Below are 24,620 nucleotides of genomic sequence, written 5' to 3'. Positions count from 1 at the left end.
GTGGGTCCCGGGGCTCCCCTGAGTCGCTTCCCCGCGCCCGGGTTTGTCTCTCGCAGCCAAAGACAAAAGCGAGCGGATTTTCTCCATGGCTTTCGTGAAGCTGATGCGGCCGGATGGCACCACGCTGCGCGACGGGGAGCACGACCTGGTGCTGTACAAGGTACAGGGGACGGGCAGAACCCCCGTTGGAGGAGGGAGGCTGCGGGTTGACAGCTCTCCTGGCAGCTGCCAGCGTGGGGCCGGGGTCCCATCGCTGCCGGAGCAGCTGTGCCGGTGGCAGGTACCCGAAGTCCCCCAGAGCGTTCCCAGTCCTTCCGTCCCTCCCGTCCTTTCTGTCCGTGAGGGTGGGGGCTCGTGCCGCTGTTCCTGGCACGGCGCGTCTCTGATCTCCGCGCCGCTCCCTCGCGGGTGCCAGCTTTTGTTTGGGAACTTCAACGTGTCTGACTTGGGAGGGAACGTCCCCGTGAAGCTGTTTGCTGCGCTTTACCTGGTTTCACCAGCCTTTTTCTGCCTAAAACTCCTTGGTTTTTCTTCTGCGAGAGCAGAAAGGGAACATGAGGAGGGAAAATTCACTGCTCATTTGGGAAAAACGCCGTCAGCTCGGATGCTGGAGTATGAAAGGCCCCGCGGACGCGCTGCCCCCCCCCTTGCCGCAGTGTGTCCCCCCCCCCAGGCTGAGGCTGGCCAGGGGCACGGGAGGTGCGAGCTGGTCTCCGCTGCACGGGCGAGCTCAGGACCCTTCCTTGGTGTGTTGGCACCACTTTGGCATTCCTTGCCGGCAAGGGAGCTCCAGCCTCCCCAGGAGGTGACCTCCCGCCTCAGCCCCGTGGCTGCTCTGGTATTTAACTGGTTTTCTCTAATTGTCCCTGGTGACGTGACCACAGTTCCTCGAGGCAGCCCCAGCTCCCTTCCCAGGTCCCGCATCTTTTTGGGGTGAGCGGATCTGCCTTCCCCCCGCTGTGGGGGCTGTGCGCCTGGCCTCAGCCAGCGCTTCCCGCGAGCGTGATGCAGAACTCCTCCTCTTCATCGCTGCCTTTGCCCCTTAGCACCCCAATGCTACGTAACATCGTGGCCACAGAGGTGCCCTGGCAGATGGGCTGCTGCCGGCACACCGCTGCACTCGCCATCGTCCCACATCAGGGCTGTGCCATGGGCCTGATGCCGTGTCACCCTGCTCTGCTGCTGCCCCGTGCTTCTGAAGCGGCCCCGCTGCGGGCCGAGCCGCCCGCATGCCCCTGTAGGTCTCTGCTGTCCATCTGTCCATCTGTGCCAGGGCTGCCCCATCCGGCTCCTATGCTGGGGCAGGACTAGCCGCCCTTGAGCCGTTCTTGCTCGGGCACGCTTCTGCCAGTGGGACGGGCTCATGCCCACTCGCCCAGCTGGTCTGTCTCAGTGCCGCACTGCCTCATCCGCCGCTCCTGGGATGCCAAGCTCCCTCCCGCAGGGAACCTGCATGCCCTGCCCTGCCCAGCCTGGGCATGGGGACAGAGCCACGATTTTCTTCCTCAGCAGCTCCTGTGCTTCTGGAATTACCATGTCCCTCCTCCCTGTTCTTTTCCGGCAAAACACCCCAATTCTTTAACTGCTGCCATGGCCTGCAGCACTGCAGCCAGGGTGAGTCCCTGGCTCTCCGGGGAACTGTGCCCCCGTGGTGGCAGAAGCACCGAGCACCGTCGGGATTTGCCGGTGCTGGCTGGGGCAGCGGGATCAAACCCTGCGCACCTCCCTCCCGGCTGCGTTCCCTCCTTACAGGGTCGCTGCTGCCCTCGCCGAACCGGCGCGTGCCCCAGCATGCCCACCCTGCGCAGCGAGGGCTGGCACGCTCTGCTTCATCTTCTCCCCGGCTCACTCCTGCTCTTCCTGGCCAACGCCAAGGCTCGATTCTGGGAGTCAGAAGCTATTTCATCTTTTTTCCCTTGTTTTCCAGGAGAGTGTGAATGACATGCTTTTAGCTGCTCAGACCTCTGGCGCTGGTCGAGAAGCATCTGAAATTAAGCCACTTTGCCCTGCGAGGGCTTTGCTGCCCTCGGGCGAAGCGCAGTGCCTCCCGCGAGGCAGCCGGGCGCTGCGGGCACGCTCAGTGGGGAGCCAAGGGAGAAAAGCCAACAAACAATTTTGTGGTCTTCGTCTGATCTTGTGCAGGAAGGATTTTGTCGTGCGAGGTTGCGGGCAGGGAGGATAAATGCCGTCTTGCCAGGCCGTAAGCGAGCGCTGGGGAGCTGAGGGTGGCACGGCCATGGTCCGTTGTGTGTCCGGCCAGAGCTGGGCACCTGCTGTGTCCCAGTCTTGCAAATGAGCACAGAAGGGTCATTTAGAAAGTCATCCCACTGAGCCCTCCTGGATGTTATGTCATCTTAATTCTGCACCTTAAGAATAGGGACGCAGAGAAATAGGCTGTTTTGCCGCTGCAGAGAGACGCCAGTGTGCCCGTGCCATGGGGTGGGAGCTGCCATGACCTGCACGTGGCTCTGCTGCCCTCCTGGCCCTGCCCCGCTGCCCAAAGCCCCCGCGCAGGGCACTGGATGTGGAGTCAAACTGGAGCCCAGGGCCAGCCCTGAGCCGCGGGGCTGCGCGGGCCGTGCCACCCGGTGCCAGCTGTGCTCTGCCTTGCAGGGCGACAGCCGGAAGCTGGAGGACGCTGGCACGTACCTGACCCTGCCCTCCACTAGGAACCTGTCGGAGCCGAAGCTCCTCTCCGGCTCCTCTTTCCGTGTGAGCGGAGGTGCGTCAGGCTTAACGGTGTCGGCCCGGGACAGCTTCCAAATCTCAACGCTCGTCTGCTCCACGAAGCTGACCCAGAACGGTGAGTCCTGGCTCTCCCTGGGGGTGGCGGCAGGGCTGTGCCCCCGTGCCCGCTGGACTGCGCTTCTACCAGCAACCGACTCTCCCACTGCTGTCTGCTGGCAGCTGAATTTGGGCTCGCACCCATGGCACATGGCACCAGGACAGTGTGCCAACAATGCAGGAGGGCAGGGATGGTGGGCGCTGCGTTACTGTTTCAGCGTGGTCAGGACTGCCATGGCTGTGCCCGGGACAGCGTGATCCCCGGGGCTTCGGGGGGCTGCCGTCCTGTGGAGAGGAGCGGCAGCAAGTGGAACACCTGCGACTGCGGTGGTGCTGCCCTGCCTGCCACCCTGGCCATCTGGGTTCGCTGCCCTTGCCCTGTGGCACTGCTGCCGCGGTGCCCGGTGTCATGCTGCCCAGCACCCGCGCCGCTGGGAGCAGACGTGGTTTGCTGCAGGCTCTGTTTGCGTATCGCTGGGTTGATACCTCCGGGCTCAAATTCAGAGAGTTTCTCGTTTTCTTCTCTGTTTTATTCAGGTTGTCTTTTGGCTCGTCTGCCCCCCGAGCCCTCCTGAGTTGGCAGCAGATCAGTTTGCCAGGGCAGGGAGGAGAACAAACAATAACATGCTGCAAGTGTTTCCAGGCGCTCTCCCGCCTCAGGGGCACGGAGCGGCTGGGGATCCTTGGCGATTTCTTGGCTGGCGCAAACCCTCGCAGATGGTCGTTCATCTGCCCGTGCCCCGGGCGACTGAGCCGCTCTCTCCCACCCGGGAGCCGGAGCGAGCTGCGGAGCGTTGCCATCGAGGGCCCCGTGCCCTTCCTTGGGCCCTTTGCCATCAGGGTGGGAATGGGACCCCCTGTTTTTAAGCCTGCCCTCAGGGAGCTGCGGGGGCTCCCCGAGCGCCTGCGCCAGCTCAGCACGGGTGCGTCCGCCTTTGCGGATGGGATTTTGCCTCGTGCGGAACGGTTTGGGGGGTGGCCGAAGCAAGAGGGGTCGGCAGCCTCGAGCGAGCGCTGGCGACGGTCGGCCCGCGGGAGGGAGGGCCGACGGGGCCGCGCCGTCCTGGTGCCCTCGCGGGCACCCGGCACACGCGCACCTCCTCTGTGACGGGTCTAACCGCACCGCGCTGCGTGGCGGTGCTGGCGGTCGTGCCGTGGCCACGTTTTCAGCACGTGTCTGCGAAAGCCAGGAGGTGACATCTCCAACTGCCTGGAGAGCCGGATGCTGCGCGGGAGCACCGGCACCCGGTGGGCACCATGCTCAGGGGCGAGCGGCAGCGGTGCCCGGCCGGGGGGAGAGCCGGGGCTCCGGGCCGGCGGGTGGAAACACTGCGTTCGGCTCTCGCTGGAGCGCGGCGACGCAGCCGGGGAAGCGCAGCCCTGGCGCGGGGCTGGGGGACCGCGGCCTCGCGGCTCGGGGGACGTGGCGCGCGGGGTGACTCAGCGCTGTTGTGCAGCCGGGGTCTGGGGCCGCTGCGGTTCCGTTAATTCCCTTCCTGAGGCACAACTGCAGCTTCTGCAGTCACAAGCTTTTATTTAGCTGAGTTTCGTGCTTTTATGGTGCTGGAGTCGGGGAGCGCGCCGTGCTGAGCGCCAGTCGTGCCGGGGGTCGGAGGCTGCCGGGGTCCTGGCTGCTCATGGCAGTGCAGTGCCGAGCGCCAGCTGGTGCGGTGCCGAGGCCGCGCTCTGCACGAGCTGCGGCCGCTCCCTGGGAGCCACGGTGGTGGGTTGGCACATGGCCCTGTGCTCATCTGAACGGCAGTGGTGGGATCTGCTTGGCGCAGGATAGGAGCTGCGGAGCTGCTGCCGTGGGTGGGCAGCACAGCTGGGAGCACGGGGTGGGCACCTGGGGTGGGCTCTGGGGAGCCACGAGGGGGCCGTTGCTGGGTCCCAGCCCTGGCATGGTTTAGCTGGTGGAGGGCACGAGTGGGCGGAGGATGGTGACCCGCAACCCCCCTGCCCGAGATCCCTTCTCCGAAAGGTTGGCAGGGAAGCCGCAGCTCCAGTGCCAAGTCCCGCTGTTTCGGCTCTCGGTTTCTCTCCCGTGGGGTGTGAAGCGGACACAGTGCCTGCCTGCGCGGCCGCACCATGGAGTGGCCAGAGCTCAGGCACAACGGACTCGTGGCCAGCGGCGAGCAGGACGGGGCAGCCTTGGGGGGTCGGCGACGTTGGGGTCTGGCAGCAAGTGACACCGGGCTGACCGTCCCCTTCCTCCCGCCCAGTCAACCTGCTGGGGCTGCTGAAGTGGCGCGCCAAGCCCAGCCTCCTCGCCGGGAACCTCCAGAAGCTGATGAACGTGGACGGAGGGGAGGTCATCAAGGTACAGCTGGGATCTTCCCCCCACCTCCTTCTTCCCTCCCCTGCTCCTGCACTCGAGTCTCCAGCCACCCCTGACGGTGGCTCCCGGGCAGGGCAGAGGGATGTGAAAGCTCCCGGGGGCACCAGGGTGTTTGGCAGCCTGGCCGGGTGTGCCAGGAGCAGCTGCCGGAGCCGCACTCCCAGCAGCACCAGGAGCTGTGTGGCCTCAGCACCTTTTCCCCGGGGCAGACACTGCCTCTGCCTGCGGCCATTGCCCCGTCGGCCCCGGGAGCCTCGCTGGGGCAAGCGGGCAGCCGGAGCAGCAGTGCCCGGCTGCTGGCAGGGACTGGGATGGGCAGGAGATGTCAAGTCCTGGCAAAGGGCTGGATGTCCCAGGCTGAGGACGGGCACAGGAGCTCTGTGCCCAGGCAGGTCACTTCCGTGCTCAGGGGTGGGTCCAGGACGACACCGGGAGTCCTCACAGTCCTCTTGTCTCCCCCAGTTCCTCCAGGACACGTTGGATGCCTTGTTCTCCATCATGATGGAGAATTCGGACACGGATGTCTATGACACGCTTGTCTTTGACGCCCTGGTAAGCAGGACCTGCTTCCCCGTGCGCTGAGCATGGGTCTGAGCCCACTGCCCGGTGCGGGTGCCCAGGACGAGCCAAGGTCAGGCTGGGGCGGGTTTGAGATGGGACTTGCTGACCGGACCAGACGAGCCGTGCTCGGAGCTGTGCAGTGGCTCCATCTCCACCATCGTGCCACGGGTCGGTTTCTCCTACTCTGAGACAGGAGCGACCCCAGTGGTGGGAGCAGGGGAGAGTCTGGGTCAGGGCAGCTCTCGTGGCACAGCCGGGGTTGGCGATGGTGCGAGCTCCGTGCAAACTGGCTGTGAAGAGCCCTGCGGCTGCTGGGCTCGAGGCTCCTTTTAGGCTTTCCATGTCTCGGCAGTTGGCCCGTCCTGGCAGGCTGGGCGGGCGATCGGCGGCTCTGGTGGCCTCGACAGCCCCCATGAGGGGCCAATGCACCCCCTGTCCCAGGCATCCTGCTGCCTGCACTGAGCCGTGCCCGCTGCCCGCTCCCCCCAGGTTTTCATCGTGGGGCTGGTGGCCGACAGGAAGTTCCAGCATTTCAACGCTGTCCTGGAGGCGTACATCCACCAGCACTTCAGTGCCACGCTCGCCTACAAGTGCGTACCCGGCGCGGGGAGGGATGGGGCTGGGATGGCGGGTGCCGGGAGGGATGGGGCCGAAGCCCAAGGAGCGCCTGGCAGGCAGGGCAGCATGGCTCAGCGGCTGCCCTGATGGCTGCTTGGCCGAGGCCGGGAAGCCCCCTGAGCCCTGGGCACACGCGTCGCTGTCCTGCAGGAAGCTGCTCTCGGTGCTGACGCAGTACGTGGAGGACACGAGCCGCGGGGAGCCCTGCGAGCCGCTCATGCGCACCTTCAAGGCCTTGGAGTATGTCTTCAAGTTCATTGTCCGCTCCCGGCATCTCTTCTCCCAGTGAGTACCAGCAACCGCTTCCACCGGCTCAGGTGCCGTGCTCTGCTGGGCTGCTGCGCCAGCGCCGCGTGGCTGCAGCACCACTGGAGTGTTGGCCCTGGGGATGGGGTCTGCAGCGGGGAGGAAAGGAAAGGTCCCACGGGGGTCCCTGTGCCATGGGAGCAGTGTCGGTGCTGACTGGTGGTCCTGAGGATGCGGCACTGGCACCTTGACCTGCCCAGTGCTGGTGCTGGTGCTGGCTGCTCAGGTCGGATGTAACACCCAGGGGGGGCACCCGCGGCTCCCGGCACGCTGCGGATGTGCTGCCGTGTTGGCTGGTCCCCAGCCAGGCTCTCCTCCACCACCGCGCTTCCTCTCCCTGAGGTTTCCGGCAGTTTTCTGCTGCACACTGTCCTCCGGTTGCTGCGGTCGTGGTCTGCGCTGTCCTCCGGTTGCACCCCTCCGGTCGTGGTCTGGTGTGGGTGGTGGGCAGCACCGTCCATCTCGGGGCAGGAGAGCTCCCGCGGCACGAGGGGCCGTGGCAGGATGCGTGCCATCGCACAGACCGCGCTCCAGCCGATGGGCGATGTTCTGTAGTGTTTGCAGAGCGCGTTGGCACGAACCAACTGTGGTGTGCTGCCCGTCGGGCTAATGGCTGCTGGTTCCTCCTGCGCGTGCCGGCCAGGAGCCTTGGTGCGCAGTGCTGGGGAGATGGGCTTTGGCACCGGAGCTGCGGCGCTGCCCGCGAGCCCAGCTGCAGTCAGCGGCGTGGAGCCCACCCTTCCTTCCCAGCTGTTCCGGTGGATTCGCTCCATGACTGCGCGGCCAGGCCCTGCCTCGGCTCCCGCTGCCGCACACCGTGGCGCTGGGAAATGCCCGGCTCCTTTGGTGCGGCCGGTGCCAGCACCGTGGGCGCGAGGCCAGGGGCACCTGCAGCCACGTGCCCCCCGAGGCAGGGCTGGTGCTGCCCTGGCCACCCCTGACGGGCGTTTGTCCAACATGCTCTTCAAAACCTTCCACAATGGAGGTGGCAAAACCTCCCCGTGGAGCCCGGTCCCCTGCGGAGCCGGCACGGAAGGGTTTCCTGGCGTCCAGCCCGGTTCTTCCTGCTCCTTCCCAGGGAGCTCCCGTCTGCCTGGCCTGTGCTGCTCGGGAGCTTTTCAGTGGGTTTTTCCTTGGCGAGGAAAACGTTGCGCTTCCCCTCAGCGAGGCTCATCTTCCTACGGAGCAGGGCTCGGCTCCGCTCGGCTCAGCCTGCGGACGGCCACCCTGCTGGCCCTGGCACCTTTGGGTCTGCCAATGGCGTGACCCGCCAGCCTCCCTGCTCAGCACTGGCATTGCTGGTAGCGGGTGTGGGTGGCAGCAGGTGTGGTGGCAGTGATTGGGGCAGCGGGATCTGTGCAAGGACCACCCTGGCACACCGGTGGCAAAGCCACATGTCATTGTTGTTGGGTTCCTATGAATCCAGCGGTGCCCACGGCTCCCAGACCTCACCCGGACGGCTCTCGCGCTTCAGCTGGTCACTCGGCTTTAAATCATTCCCAATGCGCTGCAGCAAAACTGGAGGCATTGCAACCCCTGCCAGGGCTGGGGAGGGGGTGCCCAGGCCAGACCCCCCCGGCTTGTCCTGGCTCAGCGACTCCCCGCACTCGGCACAGGCTCTAAAGGGGCTTGTAAGAAAGAGCGAGATGTTTCACCAGGGCATGGAGTGACAGGGCACGGGGCAACGGCTTTAAACTGGAAGAGGGCAGATTTCGATGGGATCTAAGGCAGAAATTTTTCCCTCTGAGGGTGGTGAGGCACTGGCACAGGTTGCCCAGAGGAGCTGTGGCTGCCCCATCCCTGGCAGTGTTCCAGGCCTGGTTGGATGAGGCTTTGGGCAACCTGGTGTAGTGTAGGGTGTCCCTGCCCATCACAGGGGGTTGGAACTGGGTGGTCTTTGAGGGACCCTGCTGAGCCAAACCCTCCTGAGACCCTGTGATAAGTGGTGTGAGGGGCTGGGAGCCTCCACGGCTCCTTGTTGCTGCCGAGGAAAAGGTCAAAATTCCCCCGCTGGGCACCTCCAGAGCTCTCGTGGGACCTGGTTTCATCTGTTCCCCGTGGGCACGGAGTTCCTGTCCTCATCTGTGTGACGGGCAGGCGTGGGTGAGCCCGGCCGCGCTGCTGAGCAGGAGTGGAAAACAGAAAGCAGGACCCATCGGAGTTCCCAGAAAAAGCAGGTTACGTTCCTCTTTCATTCCGAGCACGCGGCACCGAAAGCCGAAGCATCCCAAGGGAGCGGCAGGAGGCGAGGGCCCCTGGCACGTGGCATGGCACGTGGCATTGCCAGCGGCACTGGGAAAGCAGCACCATGGCCCCGTGCTGCGGGGCCGTGGGTTGGCAGGCGGCTGTTTTCCAGAGGGCAGAGCGAGACCCCCCGAGCTGTGCCGCCTCCGCCCGAAGGCCCCGGTGCCACCCCGAGGGGCCAGGACAGTGTCGGTGACAGTGTCGGTGATGGTGTCGGTGTCCCTGGTGCTCTGCGCCCCGCTGGCAGGGAAGAGCTGGGTCGGGTTCCCGGCACTCCCAGGGGTTCTGCCCCTCACTTTGCGGTCTGCCAGCGTGCCCTGTCTGTGTGTCCTGCCTGGTCCGTGTCCCTGCCAGCCCTTCCCAGGGTCTCGGTTGTGCCAGGGCCCTGGGGTGCTCCAGCACCAGATCGAGGTCCCTACCTCCTCGTCAGGGATGAGAATACAGAGCGAATTCCCCGGCTCACAGAGCTTCTGGCAGAGAAAATTAATTATACGGAGCATTTGTAAACAGCCCCGTGAATTCGTTTGCGTCGGAATGAAGACATCCCTGAAGACATTTAGTGGTTTTATTCATCTTCCCTTTATCTCAGTGATCTTAACTGCGAAGTAACATGGAATCCTCAGATCGTCTAAATACTTTAAACGCTGCTACAATTTGTAGACGGTCTATAATTTAAAGAAATTAGATTGTAATTATAATAAGTTCCTGCAGATTGCTGTATCTATTTGATTATGTGTGGTACCGCTGGCATCAGCCGAGCAGCTCAGGCAGCTGCTGTGACAATCCCGGCTCGCTGCGAGGATGATCCCGGCGCGCCCGGCCGGCGCGGGGCTGGACGTTCGTCGCACGAGCCCCTTCGGCAGCTCTGTGGCCGCTGCGCGGGGAAGGGGCTCCCCGGCTCCCCTCCTGCCTCGGGCTGGATCCTGGCACCAGCCGTGGGAGTTCTGCGCCCGGAATGTGCTTTCCTGCAGGAACGTGCCCCAGCCCTCACTCTGCAGGCAGAGCCGTGGCGCATCTCCAGCCACCTGCCTGGGCAGCACCATGGCATGCGGTGAGCAGCGGAGCCCCCCGAAGCTCCCTGTGCCCTTCCCTCTGCCACGGTAACCCTGACTCCCCTTGGAGCCACCCTGGCACCCACGTGGCTCCATCGCCGCAGGGGGGAACCTGGGGCTTCGATGGCCCGGTGACATGATCTCCTGCTCGCTGCTTCCTCCCCGCCAGTTCCTCTGGCCACTTCTGCTTTTCAACTGGCGCCGAGGGTGGCACCCAGCACGGTTCTCCCAAAAGCGCTCGGCGTTACCCAGGGGCTCTCCCCGTGCGGGGGGCTGGGGCCGCTCTCGCCAGCGGCCCTCCGAGGCCACCCGCTTCCCGGCTCGCAGCCCCCCTGCCCAGCCCTGCTCAGCACCCCGCTTCCCGCAGCTGGCCCCTGCCCTGGCAGCACCCCGGGCTCCGCCACTGCTCCGCTCGGCCCCTCTCCGGTCCCCGCCGCAGCCCAGCACCCCGGCCAGGAACGGCCCCCTGCCCACTGCGGCCCCATAGCCGGTCCCTCGTGCAGCCGGGGCCCCTGCAGCTGCTGAGCATCCCCACCAGCCCCGCTCCTGTGGGGCCTTTGCCGGGGTCCCCGGGGTCCCCAAAGGCTGTCACAGCTGCGGCGGAGCGAGCTCGAAAACCTGTGCCAACGGCTGGTTGTGAGCGGGTGCGTTAAAAAGAGGGACGGTGAAAAATCCAGCAAACCACTGGAGCATGATGGTCGCTGCGCGGCGGCGCGGCTGTGAGAGTAAAAGCGGTGCGTGGGCATTCTGCTCCTCCGGCTTGCTGGGGCACACACGGACCCTGACTCAGGGCTGCGGGGAGGGGGCTGCGGGGGCTCCCGCCGTGCGGTGGCTTTTAGCAGCGGGAATGAGGGGGGCACCTTCCTTGGCGCCCTTGGGAGTCGGTCCAGGGCTGTAACGCAGCTGCTGCTCAGCCCCACATCTGTCTGTCTGAGCACATCTGGGACACCGCGGGCGGAGCGACAGGGTCATTACGGTGAATGTATTTTCACGATTTTGCGTTCGGTTGGCGGCGTTGGAATGTTCTCACGGTTTTACACCCGTCGGGGCTAAAACTCCGCACGTGTTCGGTTCGTTCTGCGACTGGTCACACAGGGCGTGTTGGGGCTGGAGGCGTGGGAGGTTTCCTGCTTGGGTGGGGAGATACCAACCTCCTTTGGGAGGACTTGGGTGTAAAAAATAATGTAAAATAGTCTATTTGAATAAAAAAAAAGAGTATATATGTGAGTATGTGTAAGCAATGTATATAAGTACTGTATGAGGGCAGTCAGCAGTCTTTAATGTGGGTAATTCTGCACATCTGAAGCTTCTGGATGGTCCCAGGGCCGGGGCAGTGGCCGTGCCAGGGCAGCAGTTGTGCTGGGGCAGTGGTTGTGCCGGGGCAGTGGTCGTGCCGGGGCAGTGGCCATGCCAGGGCTCGTTGCTAGACCCAGATATGGAAAATGGTCCCTGAGGAGCATAATGGCAGCAGCAGCTGCCACCCGTGGTCCCCAGTGCAGCGGTTGCCCGGTGTAGCGGCGGTGCAGAAGGTGCCCGGTGCAGCGGCGGTGTGGTGACTCTGGCTCTTGCAGGCTCTACAAGGGGAAGGAGACGGCCGAGTTCCAGCGCTCGCTGCAGCGGTTCTTCCTCTCCCTCAACCAGCTGATGAAGTCGCCGCTGGAGGGTCCCACGCTGCTCTCCCAGGTACGGCGGGGGCCAGTGCTGTGGGGGGCTCAGCTCCAGTGCGTGGCTGGCCGGCCGGTGCTCTGTGGGGGTGACACCGGCTGTGCCCGTGCAGGGTGACTCCAGCTGTCCTGCACGCAGACCTGCTGGCGCGTGGGGCATCGGAGGGAGCTGCTACCCTGCGCAGTGCTTCGCTCCCCCCAGGGACCCCTGTTGTGCCCCTGGTGCAAAGCCCCCCGGGGCTCCAGACCGCAGAACCCCCTGTCGTGCCGGTGCCAGGGGCTGCGGTGCAGTTGGGGTCAGCATCTCAGGCAAACGCTCTCCCGGCCGAGTGTGTGCTGGTGCTGGGAGAAGGGGGTGTCGGGAGGGCTCTGGGGCTCATCCCTGTCCTAGCGCTGGCCTCACCCCGCTCCCTGCACCCCAAGAACAGGCTGGCACGGGGGGTCGGGGAGCAGGAACAGTGCCCTTTGCGCTGCGGGTCCCTGTGGGCACGACTGCGTCCTTCACCGGCTGCCAGTGCTGAGGTCCTCCGGCCACTGGTGTGATGGTGCCGGCAGCAGGAGCTGAACTGGTGCGTCAGAGCTGCGCGCACCCTGCGAAGTTGGGTAGTGGGAGGAGGCAGGAGCCGGTGCTGGGGCTCAGTCGGTCTCACTTGGATGCTGTGCTGGGGTGAGGATGAGGCCATGCTCGGCACACACGGTCTCCCAGCTGGAGAGAGGCACTGCTGGGTGCAGGCGGGACCTCGTTGCGGCTGGGACGCGCGGTGCCCTGGGACATCCGGCAGCTGCTGCTCCTGTGTTCCATTATCTGATGGCATCCTCAGATAATCCCTTATAAACTGATATAATTAAAAAAAAGTAGTTGGGAGGCCAACATGACAGCTTCTCATAGATTCATAGATTTCTAGGTTGGAAAAGACCTTAGAGATCATCGAGTCCAACCATCCCTAATCCCCATTAAACCATATCCTCAAGTAGATCATCCACCCTATTCTTAAACACATCCAGGGATGGGGACTCAACCACCTCCCTGGGCAGCCTGTTCCAGTGGCTGACAACCCTTCTCTGTGGAGAGGAGATGCCTCGTCCCTCCCAACCCCCTTTCCCGTCTGACCATTACCGTTATTCTGGTTTCTATCCCAACACCGTTGCTCTGGACACTGCTGCGGTAATGTGATGCACTGCAGCGTTACCAGCTGCGGCGCGTTCGCCTCGGTGATTTCTGCGTCACTCAGCACCTCATCCAGGTCTGCAGAAAATAATCCTTGCAAACACATCCAGGGCATAGATTCCACTGCCCAGGGCAGAGGGGCAGGTCTGCCCGTGCCCCGCTGGAAAAGGCACCCCAGCAGCTGCCCCGCAGCCGAGATCGGGGACAGCGGTGGTGGCAAATGACAGCTGTAAGGCACGTGCAGTGCGGCGGGGTCTGCCACGGGGCACCGATGGCACAGCTGACTCCGCCAGCTGCCCATCCGAAGCGTTGGGGAGGAGGCAGAGGGCTGTTGGGAGTGGATGAAGCCCATGTCTGGGAGCTGGCCGTGCCGGTGTCCGGCCGAGGCGTGGGGGGACACGCGTGTGCTGCACCCTGAGGCTGCAGCCTGGCAGCGCGTGGCATGAATTGGGCAAGACGAGGCTGCGGTTGCCTCCGCTGGGCCGGCGTCTTGGCGCTGTGGTGTCCAGGCGAGTCCCTGCGGCACGGCCCGCAGTGGCTGCCCGTTTCGGCAGGGAGACTTTTCCAGCGGTGGCACTACTGCGGTCCCTCGGGAGCGCTCAAGGCACGGTGGGCGCACACATCGGTAAGAAGCAGACTTGGTAGAAAACAGCATTTCCTACGCGCCGTCGCACGCTGGGGCGTCAGGGCGAGATCCCTCAGTCCGGGATGAGGAATCGCCCTCTGCCCTCTGCCCAGAGCAGCCTGCAGGGAGCCAGGATGAGGCTCGGGAATTTGCCCATCGCTGCCGCCGCTGCCCAGTTTGCAGAGTCTGACCGCGCGTTCTGCTGGAAACGGCTGAATTCTGCAGTGGGATCTCCGCTGCCGAGCGGGAGCGTTCCCTGTGAAAACGGCTCCTCTGGTGGCTGTTACTTTGTCAGAGAGAGCGGGAGAGGTTGCAGCTCTCTGGCAGACCTGTGCCCTTCTCTCCAGGGGAAATGTGCCCCTTGGAAGCCCCCTGGGCTCTAAACTGGGGATTGCTGGAGGCTCGAGCAGGTCCAAGTGCGGGGACCACACTCCCTAGTGGGCTTCATTCTTGCATAGTAGCAGGACATGGTCTTTCAGGGGGACTTTGCCGCTGCTCCTGTCTCTCCTGGGCATGAATACCTGGATTTCAGGTTCTCGTCCCCAGGTCACTGGCTGGGTGGTGGCCCCTCGGAGGTGGCAGCTTGTTCCATCAGAGTGGGGCAGCATCGGGGCTGTTTCTCACTGACCTCCCCCAGGTCATTTTTGGTCATTGCCTCCCGACTTTGAAGTTGACAGTTTTGTTAATGCAGCTCGTGTTTGACGCTGGCACAGGTTGCCCGGAGAAGTTGTGGCTGCCCCATCCCTGGAAATGTTCCAGGCCAGGTTGGATGAGGCTTTGGGCAACCTGGTGTAGGGGAGGGTGTCCCTGCCCATGGCAGGGGGGTTGGAACTGGGTGATGTCTGAGGTCCCTTCCAACCCAAACCATTCTGTGATTCTAAGCTGAGTTTTGAGGTGGGACCAGGGTGCAGACTTACTCAAACACATCGAGTTGTGCCGCTGCCGAGGTGCTGAGCGCGGCGGAGCCGAGCATCACGCTGCTCCAGGGACCCAGCCTGGTGCTCCGGAGCAGCCGGAGCTTCTCTGGAGGTGCCATGACGGTTCCCTTGCGCCCACTGGCATGTGGGTGGGTTCTGCAGGACACCCCTCCGCCAGCTGGGGAGACGTGGGGCACAACGCGTGTGTCGTGGCCAGGCTGACCTGCTCTCCCACGAAAACTCACTCAGAGGGGCTGGTCCCCGGGGCTGGGGGAAGGACGTGGTCAGTTCTGCGGTTACCTTGGCAGGGGCAGCGAAAGCCAGAAGCAGTTTCTGGGAGAAATCCTTTCTGAGACCTAGACACGGGTATTTAAAACTCTTGTAACACTGGAAAAACTCCTGAGGAGTGGGAAAAATTCTGTATTAGCTCATTTTTCTAGAAGGTGAATCCGCTGACCTTGCCAGCTGCAGAACAAAGAGGCTGACCGCTGGTCCCGGCTCGGTCGTGAAGGGTTGCAATCAGTTTGGAGTTAAAGGACGGCAGCGTAATTAACGTTAATCAGTCCGGCTCTACTAAGCGTGGAGTTTAATAAAAAAAAAATAAAAAATTTAGCTGTTACTTTTTTGAAGTTACAAATGTGACCGACTAAGATAACTGACATAACAGGCGAGACTGTGTGGCTCCATACGGCGCTCTGATTTAAAATTGGCATTGTGGGAGTTTGTTAAAATAACTACTTTTAATCTCCTTAATGTATATCTTCTCAGTTCTAAAAAGAGGAATTACAAATGGAGAACCGTTGTGCAGGGATGGGCATTTCTTTTGGGTCCCAGGGGGTCTGGCTCTTGGTCCCTGGATTTCTACACAAGGAGGCATTAAGCGGATGGAGCCGGAGGGGCACGCGGTGGGCAGGAGGCTGCTGGCGGGTGATGCACGCGGCCGTGCTGCCCTCAGGTGCAGCAGGTGCCTGGGCATCGGAGAAGGGTTTGCAAGAGCTGCAGGAGTGACTCGGGGGGTTTTGATGGAAATCAACACTGTTTCGGTCAGCTGGGAGAGGGTAGCAGAGACGCCGACCACGGTCCGAGCAGACGCTGCTGGAGCATCACCATGTGCCACAGGCACAGCCGAGTCCTGCGCAGGCGCCGGAGCTCACCGTGCTCGCTGGGAGCGCGGTGCTGGGCAGCAGGACGGGCGGCTGCTGCCGCAGGAGCCGGGTCTCCAAGATGAAGTGTTCAGTCACACCTGGAGGTCTCCAGAGCAGCCTGGCTGCCCCGGCTCGGGCCGAGGGCCCACCCTGCCCGTTCCTGCCCGGGCATGGGCAGCGGCTGCCCAGAGAGGGTAAGAGCTGAGTAGAGGTTTGGGCCCCACTGCGGGGTGCTCCCAGGGCGGACCCCTCCAGCCTGTGCCCCTGATCCCGAATTCACTGTGGCCTGGGGACACGTCCAGGATTGAGTTGCCCGGGCACTTTTTAAAAAAGCGTGAACTTGCAGTGGGCACCGGTCTCTCAGACTCTGACGGTAACTCAGAGGGAGATGATGGACTCGATGCCGAAGCCACTGGATAAAAATTTCCTGGAGCTGAATGGCATCACGGTCAGCCCCGTGAGGATCCACAGGTGAAGAACCTCCTGAGACCAGTGTTGAAGGGCAGGAGGGTGTGAAGACCAGCCTGGCACCTGGCTGCACTGGGGCTGGGGGTCCCCGGTGCCGCTGCCAGCACCATTGGGAGCCTGAAGGACCGGCTATCCCGGCAAAGCGGGCACCAGCACAGCTCCGCGAGTTGTCTCTGCTGCTTAGCCCCATCACAGATGTAACGAAGTGATTCGAACACAGAGCGATTTGCAGTCGGTGTGTTCGCTGTTCCAAACCCAAAGAGCCGTGTGTCCCACCCTCGCAGCTCCCAGCGAGGGCACGGAGCCGGGCCGCAGTCCCGAGCCTCCGAATGCCGGCGGCCGGGAGCGGTGCTGGAGGGTTTGACAACACGGCGAGGCAGGGACCGTGCGCCGACCATCGCGTGGTCGGAACTTACGTGGTTTGGAAGCAGAAGCTGTGGACACTTGTTCTTGTGTGACCACCGTGGTGCCGGGTGCTTTGCTTGGCCAGAGGAAGCTGCTCCCGGCCGGACGCCCCTTCCCAAGGCTGATGGCCGCGGGCCAGGCTGAGCGCGGCGCTGTGTTAACGAGAGGGACAGCTGGACGCGGACGGTGCCGACTCAGCACCCACGGCCTGGAGGGGGGCCGGAGGGACCCGGTGGTGCCCGTCTGTCCATCCTGCCCTGCGGGTGCACGGCGGCCAGCGTAGAGCCAGCTCCCTTGTCTCTTTGCAGGGAGCAGCGCTGAAGTACCTGCCTTCCATCCTCGAGGACGTATTTGGAATCTTCGACTCCTCCATGCTGGGGTAGGGTCCCCGTCGCCCCTGTCCTTCCCAGCCCCGCTCTGCGACGAGCTCAGTGCCTGTGGCCACTGCATCTGCCCCGCTCCCATCCTGCGGTGACCCCCTGGCCTGGAGCTGCTGGCAGGGACAGGGGCTGATGGCATCAAGCCAAGGGTGAGGGCAGGCGGGCAGGTTTGGGTTTCCTGACACCTGGGAATAGCCTCCTTGTCCTCTTCCAAGTGCAAACCCAGCTCGATTTCAGTGGTAGCCTGCACCGAGCAGTGGCTGAGCCTGGAACCCGCAGTCCCAGCCAGGTCCATTCTGGGAATTGAGGCAGGGAGTTCACGCCAGGTGTCTCCTCGCAGCCACCTGTGGTGGGCACAGGCTACCCAGCCGCTCGGTGTGGTGGGGCTGTCCTGCCCCACTCCCCCCCACAGCTCTGCCCTCGCCAAGCAGCTCCCCCCCCATCCCTGCCCCTCCCGACTGGACCGCGGGGCGATGGGCGCCCCACTGCCCTGCTGCTGCCTTTGGCTTCTGCAGGAGGACGGGGCTGCGGGTGCCCGGAGCTGCAGCACACGTGGGGCACGTGCAGCCCCGTATTTGACGCTCCTTAAATCCTCTCTCCTGGACGCAGGGCCCTGCTGCGGGACTTCATCGGGAACCTGCCGCCCCAGCGCCTGCTCAGGCAGAAGCTGCAGTCCCTGACCGACATCGTCAACAGCAAAGTCTTCCAGTCCTACGGTGAGGAGGGGACCGGGGGTCCTGGCAGCACGTCCCTGCTGCAGGGGCCCCTTCTCTGCCCCTGGGGCAGCCCCGGGCAGCTCTGCCGAGAGAGGCCGGCTGCAGCCGGAGCCGCGGGCACGATCCTGGCACTGCCCGCAGTGCTGCCAGGCTGCGTGGGGAAGGGCAAAGCAGGCACGGCGACACGCAGTCGGTGTGAGTGTGGCTTAGGAGCGGTGCTCGGGGAGGGTGTCAGGCTGGAGGGATGTGCCCAGGAGGATTGCCCAGCTCTGCCCAGGCTCCGGTGCTTTTTGACATTCTCAGGAGTAATCTTGGTGATGGAAAAAAGAGTAACTTGGTGAATGCTGCCCTGCAAGGCAGGAGTGACTGGAGGCACGCTGGAGGGCAGGCTCGGGACTGAAGATAGTCTCAGCGAGCGGGAGGCAAGGTTCTCGAAGATGCAGACCGTGTTTAAGTGAAAAACAGTCACGCGACAGCGATCGCTAAGCAAGCAGGCGACGGGGCGCGGGGCGGCGGCAGCGCTGCAGGAGGGTCTGGGGCCGGGGAGCAGAGGGGCTCGGCGATGCAGCCCCACGGGGAGAGCATCCCTCGGAGCCGCTTGGCGTCCCGAGGCCTCGGCCGGGCTGACTTCCAGCTGCGGCTCTGGGTGGCACAGGAAACTTGGGGCTGGTCTGCAGGAAGCCCAGAAGGAGGCAGCGAGAGAAGCAGAGCTTAGAAGATGGGGAGGAAGAAACGGCCGAGGGTCTCGCAGGAGGAAAGGGCACGGAGCTTCCAAATGTCCACATGACGTCTCCAAAGAGAAGGGGAACAGGCTGCCCTGGGAAGCGGGGCCGGGGGCTCAGGGGAGCTGGGCGGCAGCTCAGTTGCGGACAGCAGGAGCCGTTTGTGTCTCTGCCCATGGAGACTTCGAGAGACAGCGACGTGGATGTCTGTAAATCAGCCATTGAGTGCGGGGGGCAGGTCACCTCCCGCCGCCCGCTCCAGCTCTGCTCTGAGCCACCACGACCCCACGAGCGTTCCCCGCATCCCTCCCCACATCCCTGTGACCATTCCCTGCATGCCTCCCTGCATCCCTGTGAGCATTCCCTGCATCCCTCCCCACACCCCTCCCTGCATGCTGCCCTGAGTCCTTCCCTGCATCCCTGCCCACGCCTCCCAGGAGAGGGTACGACGCTGCTCCTCTGACCCCACTGTGGCAGACGGTCGTGCCAGCAAGAGAACAGCAGAGCAATGTTTTTCCGCGCTTCCCTTCCCCTTGCTCCCGCTTCGGCGGTGCCATTGTCGTGCTGAGCAGCAGCGTGAGCCGTCGGCGCAGCGCGGTGTCACAAGGGCCAGCCCCGGAGAGAGACAGTGACATGTAGGAGAAGAGCCTGGGTTTTCCATACGTTCAGCACTAGAGACTCGAGTTTATCTCGATGGTGCCCAGTTTGAAAAGTCTCCGTCTATTTAGTTAAATCCTGAACACCTTTGCCAGGGCGGAGAAGCACAACAAAGTCCGTTGGCAGAAGCAGGGGGGGCTCAGATGAGGCTTTTCTGGTTTAGTTTAGTTCAGCAGAGAGGCTGTAACAGGATGTGACGAATTCCCTGTGTTGGAGCCTTTCCACCGGGATTTAACGTTTTTCCCCAAACCCTGCTCCGTGCCATGAGGAAGCTGACAGCTCCATGTCTGTGGGTCACAGCCCAGCCCAGGTGTTGTGCTGCTCCTCTCCGTCCCAGTGCCCCCTTTCCTACCTGGTCCTCTCCTGTGCCGACATGGTGCCAGTGCGCCTGCCAACGCCGGCGCCTCCGTGTCTGCCCCGACAGAGTGCCGGGAGCTGCTGCTGCAGATGGCAGTGCCCATCCTGCGGGAGCTGATCGAGAAGGGGGAGGAGGAGGACGCCTGCATCGACCTGCTCAGCACCATCCTGGAGGTGCTGTACAAGGCCCAGAAGGTAAAGCCCGTCTCCTCTGCTGCCTCCTTTTCCCTCTCCGGTGATCCCCTCGGAAGTGAGCTGACCAAACCCCCCCGAGTGGGGCTGAGCACACGCCACTGGCCACAGTATGGCTGGGGCTGGTCCGGGTCCATCCAGAGTCCGAGGGGCTGCTGGTGCCCACCGGGGTGGGAACCTGCCCAGCGGGCGGTGAAAACCATTTGATTTCCACCGCAGTCGGTGCCCGGCGGGTTCCCTCCGCCCTTACGAGTGGGGAAGGGGCCCCGAGCCGCGGGACGGCACCGACCCAGGGCGTGCACGGGGTGTGCAGCCGGCCATGCCCCTCGCTGTCCCGGCTCCGCAGGCGCCGGAGCAGGGTGTGGGCAGGGGAGGAGGCGCGGGCAGGGGTTGCTGCTGCTCCTGGGGCAGTGCTGCACTCCGAAATTAGCCGTGATGGCCTAAAGGGGAGGCAGGGCACCCCACAACAGAGACCCAACGTGCCTGGGCATGGGGAGCCCCATGCACCTGCTTCCCCCCATGTGCCTGTGGGAGCCTGCCCGCCGGGGCCGGGCACCGGAGCAGTGGTTGCGGTAACAAGCAGCCCAGCTGCAGGTCGGGCTGGGCGGTGGGTGGTGGGCGTCCAGCCAGGCACGGTGCTGCTGCTGGTGCCTGGCGTGCCCCAGGCTGGCCTCCAGTGGGACGGTACCATCCTGGCCGGGCATCAGCCTGACTTTCCGGGCACCACCTGTTGCAGAGAGCGGAGGAGCTGCGAGCGCGGCACGGCGCAGGCGAGGGGCGGCACAAGGACCGCAGGGACGCGGAGCTGGTGAGTGCCTCTCCAGCAGGATTTGGGCTTCGGCACTTGGCAGATGGCAGGAAGGAGCTGGGCACTCCTGCACATTTGGGAAGGGCTCGCCTGTGTCTCACCACCGTGACGAACCTGGAGCCAATGCGCGGAGCTGGGCTGCCGGCAGGGATGCTGTGGTGATGGTGGGAGGCCGGGGGTCTGCGTGGCCCTGGGCTTGCGCTGGGCTCCCAGTGCCCCGTGGCCACCCTGGGGCGGGGGTGTCTGTGCCCAGACCTTCACCCAGTTCCCCTGCAGCCTCAGTACTTTGGGCAAGGAGCAAGCGAGGTCTTGCGGCTCTCAGGGGACATCAGGGCTGTGGGGTGGCCTGGCAGCATTCCCAGATGTCCCAACAGTGTTCCCAGCATGGCAGCTGAGGGATGTGTGAGGCATGCCAGCGCTCCAGAGCTGGCTCACACTGCGTTACGGCCCCGCCAGTGTGCCGGTGGCCCTGCCTGGCCCCGGCCTCACTGCTCCCCAGCAGCTGGAAGGACGGAGCCTGGGCTTGCGGCACGGGAAGCAGTGTACAAGAGACATCACACAACCAGTGACGGCCGGCAGCCCCGGCAGCATGACCTGTGGTCACGGCTCTCCTGGTATGCTCTGCCCCGGCATCACGGTGTTGGGACTGAGCACATCGGAGTCACAGGTGTGAGCACAGCCCTCGCACAGCCACGCTGGCAGCACCTTCCCTGGGTCATCCATCTCCTCCCGTGGCACAGGAGCGCGGCATGCTGCATGGTGCAGGATGCTGGGTCACGTCGCTGCGGTGCCAGGCTGATCTTCCTGGCAGGGCCAGGCGTGTCCATACCTGGTAGCTGACCCCCTTTCCCTGTGCTGCCTGGGTGCTGCCCTGTGTTCCCTGCCTTCCTGCAGCCAGCAGTGGGCTGTGTCCCTGGGCCACTGGCGAGCCCATCACCATCTCTCCCTGCAAGCCCCAGTCTCCCCACGGCGGGGCTGAGAGCCTGGAGGTCGCATGGCAGCTGCTGGCGGCAGCCATTCCTGCAACATTTTGGGAAAGCGCAGGATCTGTGCCTCAGCTCTGCAGGATACCTCCTCCATTTCCGTCCTTTCTAGGCTGGTCTGTGCTTTGGGGTCCCTTTGTGGGAGCCCTGGGAAGTCCAGATGTCACACCCGCAGCACAGTGACCGGCGCTGTGGAAGCTGAATTAGATGCATGGCACCGTGTCCTTTTCAGTTCCCGTGGCTCCGGGACGCCCAGGCAATGGCAGGGAAAGCTTAGAAGTTGTGGTTGAAATGTCTCTTTTTGGCCTTAACTGTTAAACCCGAAAGCCCCGGGAGCCGATGGTCAGGGTGCTCACGGGGCAGGATCCTTCTCTTGTTTCGACCCTGTCTGAGCTGAAACCCACCTTTGCCTGCGGAACCGCCTGCTCTGGGCACAGCTCTGGCGAGCGCCGACACAGCTCTCCCCGTGTCCCCCGCGGCTTGCCTGGCTTTGCCCAGGAGGTGCCCAAGGCCCAGCTGTGCAGGGACCCCGAGCTCCGTTTACACCGGAGCACATCGCCGTGTTCCAGCTGCAGCTCCCACTGCTCGCCCTGGCCCTGCCAGCCCCGGCGCGTGATCGAAGGAGCCGGACTTGCTGTGCTGGAGTGGACAAGACTTTATTTCAGTATTTCATATAAATCACAACTCTAAAGAGTCAGCTCGTGATTTCCCATCTCCCGAGGTGCCAGGAGCCTGTCCCTCCTGGCAGCGTGTCCCTCCTGGCAGCGTGTCCCACCTGGCAGCTGCCTGGCCCCACGCTGAGGATCCCTGGCACAGGGCTCGTCTGGCAGCCACAGCACCGCACAGCTGGAGCTGCAGAGGTGTTGGGGCTCGTCCCACGGTCACCGTCTCCCGTGGCTGGAGCAGAGCCGCTTCCTCGCCGCTGCACGGGGCACTGCGGAGTGCTGAGGAAATTGTGCCCTCAGCCCCGGCTCCCGCACCTTCTGCCAAGAATAACTGCAAACACTTTGCCATCCCCTTGCCTGCTTTTTTTGGTGAGCCGCGGTAATTGCGGCGGTGCCACGGGGCCCATCGTGTATGGGCCGGGAGGTGGTGTGCCCCCAGCCCAGCCTGCCAGCACCAGGTGCCTGCAGGGTCTGGGGACCACGTGCCGGCTCTGTGCCACAGGGGCAATTCCTGCCAGCTGCGGTGATGGTGCTCTGCCTGTGCCCTCCCTCCCGGCACCGTGGCTGGCAGCGCCAGGCGCTCAGGCACGGCTGTGACACCTCTTGCCTTGCAGGTGAAGGTGAAGAAGCACATCCAGCTGATCCTGGAGCAGCTGTTGCACACCGTCAATCGAAGGGTGATCGTCCTGGACCGGGAGAACGCCCTGCGGGTGAGTACTGCCACCGCCACCTCGCGCTGCGCCGGGCATCGGGGCCGCGCCACTTCCCGCGGCTGCCTTTGGGTGACGCGGGAGATGCGAAAGGCAACGCTGATTTGGGAGTCCAGGAGCGGGTGACCAATGCTGCTCCTCATCTGGCACTGCAGCCCGGTACCCAGGCTGGGGCTGGACGTGCAGGTGTTAAACACAGCTGGATGCAGGAGAAAGCCCAAAAGGGAGGGGGAGCTATGCCAGGAGCGGGTCTGGGGCAGGGGGTATGTTGGGAGCAGCAGGCAGCGTTCATGGTGCGGGCAGCCTCTTTTGGAAGCAGATGAGGGGTTTGGGCTGCCTTCTCCAGAAAACCAGCGGCTGGACCCGGCGAACTGTCACAACTTTACATGCCAAGAACTTGTGGGAGGAATGTGCTGGGACACCAGTGCCAAGGGAGGGGCACGCAGGGCAGAGCGCTGCCCGGCCAGAGCTCCACGCAGAGCAGCTGCACCGGGCATGATGAGCTGACCATGAAGGAGGGGGAACTGTGACCGGCGTGGGGCTGCGGGCACCTGATGCGGACATGGTGGCAGTCCCAGTGTGCTCAGTTGGGCAGCGAGGTGTGGGCCTGACAAGCTGCTCCGGGTCGCAAGGGTGAGCAAGGAGCTGTGTCTGACCACGTTCCAGGAGCCCGGAGCGAGCGGCAGGGCCGTGCAGCAGTGGAGAAGTGCCGTGCCATGGGGAAGCGCCATGCCGTGCCATGCTGCGCTGCGTGCCGTGCCATGGGGAAGCGCCGTGCTGTGCCATGCTGCGCTGCGTGCCGTGCCGCTCTGCGTGCCGTGCCTGGGAAGGTGTGGGCATCCGGAATGGCAGCTCAGCCCTTTGCTTGAGCCTTCTTGGGATAAGCCTGCAGGATTGCCATCCTGTTCTTTGCTCTCATTAATAAGGACCTAACTGAAGTGAGGTGGTAAAGCCAGTGGGCAGGAGATGTAACTCCGGCAGGAGACGCGTACAGGGTTGTGTTTGGTGTCATCTTGCGTTTAGCCTTTGTTCCTGGGCTGCGTGACTCAGTGCCAGGGGAAGCACGAGCAAAGAGGGCCGTTGGGTGCACCCTGCCAGGCTGCAGCAGGCGAGCAGGGGGTGCTGGGTGCCGACGCGTGGCCCCGTGCACGGTGCGGGAGAAGGGAGCGATCCTTTGGCTGCGCCTCACTCCCACTGCTCAATCCGCTTCCCTGCTGGGCGCCAGAAACGCCGTCTGGCAGCTTCTCCAGCGTCGTTCATTGTTTCCGTGCCGCTGCCGCAGTCCCCATCCATCCTGGCACTGCCGGGCAAGAAGGGAGGAGCGCTCCGATTCACTGTCCCAGGAACTCCCTCCCAGTTGCGGGCTGGGCGATTGAGAGGCCTCTGACCTCCCCAGTTCCCCCGCCAACATCTCGGCCCCGTCCGCAAGGAGGCAACCAGCTGCTGCGGGACAGGCTGCGGCTCGAGCGGGAGGGCTCCGTGGCATCATGGGGTCCCCTCAGCACTGCCAGCCCCCTCGGCACCTCCGGCTGCGGGTCCCCAGCACAGGGGATGGGCCTTAACACCATGTCCTGCACGTGTGAGTCTCCTGCCAGGGGGTACCGTGGTGTGGGCGCAGCCGTGCCCAGACCCTCCTGCCCTCTGCCCCCCGCCGGACCGCCGGTCGCAGCAGCCGCCAGCCGTGGAGCTCCACCTTCCTGGAGTGCGCTGGGCGACGTCCTCCACTCCAAGGCTGGTGGTCCCACTGGGAGAGCCACGAGGGCTCGTGCTGCCAGCGGATGCTGAGGCGAGAGCCCCGGTGCCGTGTGCGGGTGGGTCGCCCGGCTGCGGGCCCTGGGAAGTGCTCGCCCCGTGGCTGCACTGCGGCGGAGGGTGGTCGGGGCACAGTGCGTGCCGGCGAGCTGGGGGGAGCGTGGGGAGCGCTTGCCACCCCGCTCTCGGCACACGCTGGCCTCCCGCTGCCGCCGCCGGCTGCTTTGATCTGGGACCCTCATTAAACTGACGCTGGATCTCTGCTCTCGCGGGCGGCCTTGCCGAGGCTGCAATATTGGAGCTGCTAATTCCTTTCTCCCTGTAATCAGCCGGCGGATCCGGGGGAGACCCTGCCAGCCAGCCGCCACGGAGGAGAGGGAATT

General features: G+C 64.1%; 1 protein-coding gene across 1 annotated transcript in view; it reads left to right on the top strand.

Annotated features, from left to right (window-relative positions):
- The window catches only part of LOC147525806 (dedicator of cytokinesis protein 2-like), a 74,073-nt gene that overhangs the window by 12,101 nt on the left and 37,352 nt on the right, over positions 1-24,620 (top strand). Inside the window, exons 17-28 of the mRNA XM_086630978.1 lie at positions 57-160; positions 2,614-2,803; positions 5,007-5,104; positions 5,585-5,674; positions 6,173-6,273; positions 6,452-6,586; positions 11,475-11,586; positions 16,604-16,674; positions 17,285-17,391; positions 19,195-19,322; positions 20,056-20,127; positions 22,390-22,485. Coding sequence (XP_086487104.1) covers positions 57-160; positions 2,614-2,803; positions 5,007-5,104; positions 5,585-5,674; positions 6,173-6,273; positions 6,452-6,586; positions 11,475-11,586; positions 16,604-16,674; positions 17,285-17,391; positions 19,195-19,322; positions 20,056-20,127; positions 22,390-22,485 — 1,304 coding nt within the window. The remainder of the gene's footprint in view (positions 1-56; positions 161-2,613; positions 2,804-5,006; positions 5,105-5,584; positions 5,675-6,172; positions 6,274-6,451; positions 6,587-11,474; positions 11,587-16,603; positions 16,675-17,284; positions 17,392-19,194; positions 19,323-20,055; positions 20,128-22,389; positions 22,486-24,620) is intronic.

The sequence above is a fragment of the Tauraco erythrolophus genome, unplaced genomic scaffold (assembly GCF_009769465.1).
Source record: "Tauraco erythrolophus isolate bTauEry1 unplaced genomic scaffold, bTauEry1.pri scaffold_63_arrow_ctg1, whole genome shotgun sequence".
Classification (NCBI taxonomy): domain Eukaryota; kingdom Metazoa; phylum Chordata; class Aves; order Musophagiformes; family Musophagidae; genus Tauraco; species Tauraco erythrolophus.
The sequence above is the reverse complement of the archived record's forward strand: the minus strand, read 5'-3'. Positions and strand labels throughout refer to the sequence as shown.